At 34.5% G+C, this 6,477-nt stretch overlaps 1 protein-coding gene across 1 annotated transcript; it reads right to left on the bottom strand.

Annotated features, from left to right (window-relative positions):
- Positions 1 to 1,969: 1,969 nt before the first annotated feature.
- On the bottom strand, positions 1,970 to 5,946 carry LOC132727004 (hephaestin-like protein; the record flags this gene model as incomplete). The annotated part of the gene is made up of 3 exons (XM_060712416.1): positions 1,970 to 2,813; positions 4,665 to 4,756; positions 5,023 to 5,946. Coding segments are annotated over 2 exons (973 nt in total), but the record flags the coding sequence as incomplete, so codon positions are not given.
- Between the last annotated feature and the right edge of the window lie 531 nt (positions 5,947 to 6,477).

Here is a 6,477-nt window from a genome sequence, read left to right as displayed (position 1 = left end):
AGTACAGCTGCTACTACTACCACTTCAGCTCCGACTACCTTTATAACTACGAGTACAGCTTTGACGTAGACTACGACGACGACGCATAGCTACGACTTTTCCAACAAAGAGTACAAACAGGACTACGACAACTACCAAGATATAGAGAATAACATGCTACTGTCTTTTGATATCAATTTTATCAGGCGAGGCTGATATGGGCTAGAAAGGGCGAGGCTTGCCGAGCCCTTTCTAGCCCATATCAGCCGAGCCTGATAAAATTGATATCAAAAGACGGTAGCATGTTTTTCTATTTATCATGTAACACATAATAACTGTCAAAATAACAAAATAATCTACTTTTAAATAGCGAATTTCGTTAAAAAGGGGAATTTTTGCTCAAAGAAATAATTCTAGAAAACAAATTCCTCCGCTCCTGACATTTAGAATTTGTAATTGGCGGCCATTTTTTCTTTCGACTCGGATAAAAGATACAACAGAATGTAGGCCTAATACGATAACAGTCTTACCTTAATTTAAACATCGATCCAAAAATCCGCTTAGAATCACATAAACTAAACTTTACTGCAATTTTTGTCTTGAATTGTCAAATTCAAAAGTTCTCAAAGAAAAATCAAATCGGCAGTCAAACACAAGCTACACAAACATGCGTCTTATTTTTTATTCGAAACAATTTGTTCTCTTATTAAATTATGATCCGGCGAAATAAAGTAAACATTTACAAGTTCTCAAAGAAAATCGCCAGCCTGTTTGTAGCTTAAGGTCTTCAGCGTACCCGTTTATATATATGACATGACATGAACGCTGAAGATAACCCCGTAGGGAAAGTCCACCAATAATCGTGCCAGGAATCTGACACGCTCGTATTTATTTATCGAACATGCCACTAAGTAAAGTGAAGCATACCTTGATAAAACGATATATAATCTGTTGATAAGCCAATAATGGGCAGATAAAAATCTTATTAGGAACATAAACTACCTAATAGTTTCCGACAGGTAAAAATTTCGGCACTTGGCCGTGTTTGACCACGTGATTACGAGATTGACCTTTATGAACCCATGTGCCTCCAATATTTTTATAGATTACTTTTTTTTTAAGATGTTGAAAAAGGTTATTTACTGACTGTTATATTCAATAAAATCATAATTCAATACTAAAAAAATTACGAAAATAAATAAAAACATTATCTTGAATAAAAATATCGAAATCATGTCAACATAATGTTCTAAATATAGTACGCAACTCTATTCAAATCTGTTCCCGCGATTGACGTCATACGAGATCTCGCGTGGCACATGAATGTCATGGCCGACTGTAGTCGGCGAAAATTGATGTTTTACAGTTAAATAGGCAATTTTAATGACGGTATTGATATTTTATTACTTGAATTGGTTAAGAACGATATTTAAATAATTGTTTTACCGTAAAATGCACAAGAATTGATCGGGTCAAGTGTATTTGCAAGTGAAAAACAAGAATAAATCAACTTATGTTATTCTGGTTAGGTTTCGTAACGGGTCTAATCCAAAACTTTAATGCCGCATCTGATGAAAAACAAAAATGTTAAAAAGCGGCTTATAAAGTTTTGGAAGCCAGAACTAGCCTGTTTGTTATGATTACATGTATAGTATGACGTGAACATCGATGATGTCATTTGCAATATAAATTATGACGTCACTTTATTTAGTTGGTGCAAAAACTATTCGCTATCTAATTTATTCGTAATTGAAATCCAAATAATAAATAAATAAATAATTTTCGCATATTGATTCAAGACTTGTAAGGGTATGAGATGACATTGTAGAATTCACATGCTGATGAAAATTTATGCTCAAATATAAGCAATTGAATAAAGTCCGTTAAAATGGGCGGGGCTAATTTTTGATATCAGGCTACTGACGTGATATCAAAAATAATTATCAGGCAAGTGTTATCGGGCAGTTACCATAGCAGTTGCATGATAAAATGACTTATCAAACTATGCCGACGACTTCACTCACGTCTTTGACTAAGTCAACAACGACTTTTACAACTACAATTTGTTATATTAGACGACGACTTCGACTAAGAATACGACTTCTTCGACTTGTAGTAAGCCTACGACTCCAACGTCGACAGGGGCTTCTACGACTAAGAGTCCGGTCACAACCGTGACTTTTACAACAACAAAAACACTAAGGGTAATTTTCTGATCATCACTAACCTCCCTGACCAAACCTTCAAGCTTTAATATATGAAGACTGCAGCCATAGATTGTTTGCTATGGTTAAAGTGAACTTAAATCTTTGATCAACTGACCTTAACATTAAATCTTTGATCTACTGACCTAAACATATGCAATGTATACAGTATACGTAAACTGTATACATTGTCAACTAACGAATACAGCTGACCGTGAGCTGTATATACATGTACGTTTTCAATCAACGTATATTATAACCATGTAATTTGGTATCTTTTACTGTTATGCGTTCGCTTCATACGTCATAAGCTGTATATGGTGCATCACGGCCAAACTAAACGAAACATACATAAAGTAAACATCCATCTAACAACGTATGTTATAAAAATGCATAAATTAAGAGCTAGACAAGAGTAAGGCGATCAAAGGGACATAACCACCAAAGTAAAATGTGAGATACATCAACTGATTTTACATAACATATTTTTATATATTATACAGTAAGTGCGCTTCCCGCGTAAGGTACGTGAGAGTTGGTTTAATTAACATAAAAGTAGAGTTTTAAAAGAAAGAAAAAAGGTTGATAGCAAATATATGACTGACTGGAAATCATCATCAAATTCCCATCCTGAAAAAGAACAATTTATCTATATTATATACAAGTAGTTATAAATATATCTTTTTTTTATCTCAAAGGTTTAGTAAATTTTCTTTAAAGGCTACTGACATGAACGGTACTAACGATTTTACTTAAACATTAGTATTAGCTCCTCGAATCAATCTCTCGCAGAAACGTAATATGGTTCAAGTGATGAAGAAACACAGCCAAGGTACCTATACGTTACTGAGATGATGTATGGAAATGACACCTATAGGGATCAAGCCATTGCTGAGATATTGTTGCAGTGATGACAGAAATCTAAAAGATACTCTTAACAGCAGGTAGGTTATAAAGTGTGTTGTTATATTGATATTACGCAAAGAAAGGTTCATTGCTCAGAACTTACTGTCCAATTACTAAAGGTGTTTTCTGGTAATTTTGGTTTCTCCAGTTACATATTTTTATGTGGGTTAAAAGTGACACCTACAGAATAATCCATGAAAATGATAAAATATCTCAAGTTTGAAACAAATAAAGGGATTTTGTGTTATACAAATAGACATTCATTTCTAAGCGTCACGCACGCTAAATATCTACCCGGTGTGAAAATGTTACAGGCCTCCAAACGAGTTTAGTCAAAGAGAAAATGCTGTCGTTGTATGAAGAAATATGAGCCGCGTCACGACAAAACATAGTGGGTTTGCGACAAGCATGGATCCAGACCAGCCTGAGCATCCGCGCAGTCTGATCAGGATTCATGCTGATCGCTGTCAGTTTCTCCACTTGTAATAGAGTTGGTAAGCGAACAGCATGGATCCTGATCTGACTGCGCGGATGCGCAGACTGGTCTGGATCCATACTGGTCACAAACCCACTATGTTGGTTTTGTCGTGACGCGGCTCATATAGTTTCGAAGCTTCCGATGATGGCAGTAACGCTTTAAATGTGGCTTACATTCGGATAAAAGATCAAGATCACTGTTTTAATAATTTCTTTATTCTTTGCTTACTTTTATACAAAATTGAGGCGTCAAACTATCATTTGTAATATTTTCTTAAGATAGAAAAGATATTAATGCGATAGATGTAACTGATACGCAGTTACATGACAAAATACTAAGACCAAATTGCACACTAAATTTTTTATGTTTATGCATGTAAGCCTGATTTATTGTGTCACTAACGGTTAGTTTATACTAATTTATTTTAGTTCGGTTGAGTTGGTACATGAAGCTATAAACTTATTAAAACACTCTCGAATCCGTCGTTCCTGTAACAAACCAATACTAAGCTATGAGTGTAAAGTTTCTTGCTCATGGAAAAAACAGCTTGCCCCTGACGAAGGTTTAAACCCACACATCCATCAATCCTTAGATTACTAGTCTGACGTGTTAATCACTTGCCCACGCCGCGCCTCTCGCAATCGTCAATCACTGTTGAGTTCATATGCATAAGGGTTTTCTTAATATTTTTATAACGGAAAATCACCTTAAATTGATGGACTCTGCTCGAGTCTAAATTACTTTTAATATGTGGCAATAAAAAAGATTTTTTTTCTATGCACCCACAGCATTAAAAACTTTCTATCATGAGAAAAACATTACAAATGATAGTTTAAAGGATCGTGCTAAAGATACATATATTGAGTATATAGATAGGAAGATTGAAGACTAATTGTTTTAAAAAAAAATTGAACCTTGTATGACCTTAGAATATGATAACAGAAACATTTCAGCGAAATACATTGTATACAATGACAACGGTGTGTTAATATAGTTTTGTTACATTTGTCTCTGTGTAGTCGTATTTGAATTTGTTTTAATTAATTTATTCAGATTATCTGTAATAAAATTCGTTTAAGAATGGAAATTTAAGTTACCAAAATTTCCTCTTCAACAACAATATCTCCGTCAATTAAGTCGTTATTGCTTATCCGAAGCTCTCTTGTCCAAGTGCTTAAGTGCGCCCATACTATAGAGAAAAAGAAAACTGATGGAAATGAATTGTTTATAAAGCTCAGTTCTAAAAAACAAGGAATCATAACATAACTCTTATTACATGTTTATAACATAATGTTGTTTTTGTTTTGCTATTGTTGTTGTTGTTATTGTTGTTTTTGATCAATTATACAAACAATTTAATACCTTAAATATTGATTAAAGTTTTTTATCAACGAATTCCTTGTCATAATATTTTTTTTAAAAACAACAAACAAAAAACGTCAAGTCACCACAGACCTGGACCTGCGACGTTTTGCATCTGCCGGACAGACGCTGTATGCGGACTCCATCCCCTCATCAGCATGGGCGGCTAAATGACAGTGATATAGCCAAATGCCAGGATTGTATCCAGTCATTTCAATAGTTGCAGCAACTTCAGGGAAGACTTCCGCCACATCTCTTCTTTGAGTGACTATTGTTCTACGAACGTAAAGCTGTCCATGAAAGTGAACAGTATGAACGTCTTCTACCGACCCTACGCCAAAAAGGTACCAAGCAATATTTTGATTCACGCAGAACTCAATAAGAGGTTGATTTCCATAAATATAGCCGTTAATAGAATGGAAGAGGTTGCTTTCAATGAAATCTCCATCACTTGCTTGTGCATCTGTGACGCCTACAAAATTTTCATCCCGGAGATGACTTAAGTTTTCATCCCAAATCACGAAGGCAGATGCAAACTCCTTCACTACATTGTCTTTCCTATTCCCTGCAACATCAAGCTTGCCACGTTTGCAAATTATCATTGTTCCCAGAAGCCCACTGTAAGCATCATTTAAAGGATTTGTTCTTGAGGTATATAATGTGCCTATGCAATTAGGCTGGTCGGGAGATGGGCCGGACCTTTCAGGTATGAAATAACGATAAGTGCGTGTTTGATCTTGATCAGTTGAAGGAGCATTTGTTATTGGAGTCCCGTCTTCGAAAACGAGTTGTTTCGGGACAATATTGAGAGAAACATTGACAAAATTATGAAGAACTATTTCAATAGTATCTCCAACTGCCCCTCGTATCATTGGTCCTAATAAACCTAGATGCAATTCATCAAAACTTCGGCTCTTCTGCGTAGTGAAAGTGCTATCTGTAAATTCCCTATAGACATACTTATGATATTGGGTTCCAAGAAACGGGGTATCGTTTCTCACAAAAATGTAGCCTGTACTGAAAAGGGCAAAAGGAAAGGGCCTTAAGATATGTGTAAAAATATTTACGACTAAGTAAAATACTAGATATTAAAAAACAATTATGGTGTATTCAAGCCATATCGTAATTTACATTAAAGTGCTTTCAGATTATTTACATGTTAGCAATATAATGTTAAATATAACGTATAAGTGTTTACTACAATATGTTAATATGAAAAATCTTGATACATTTCAAGTGTCGCTATCGGCATAAAACTGCAAACAACATGCCAGTGTATGAGTTTGCTGATAAAAAAAATGCAACAAATATGCCAGTGACTTTTCATTAGATTATTTCAAGTCGTTTTTAAAAACGCTCTAATAAGTTGTAAACAATTCTAAAAGATGTATGTATCTATAAGTAGCTTTGGGTTCACAATACGTATGATAAATATGCAAAACTTTGCCGTATGATGAAATAAACCACATTACACTAATCGAGTAGAAATTTTAGCATTTCAAAACCATTTTTAAATTTAAATATTCATGAATTTTCGAAAAAATTTTG

Source organism: Ruditapes philippinarum, unplaced genomic scaffold, assembly GCF_026571515.1.
Source record: "Ruditapes philippinarum isolate M1 unplaced genomic scaffold, ASM2657151v2 ctg3391_1_1_1_1, whole genome shotgun sequence".
Taxonomy (NCBI): Eukaryota; Metazoa; Mollusca; class Bivalvia; order Venerida; family Veneridae; genus Ruditapes; species Ruditapes philippinarum.
The sequence above is the reverse complement of the archived record's forward strand: the minus strand, read 5'-3'. Positions and strand labels throughout refer to the sequence as shown.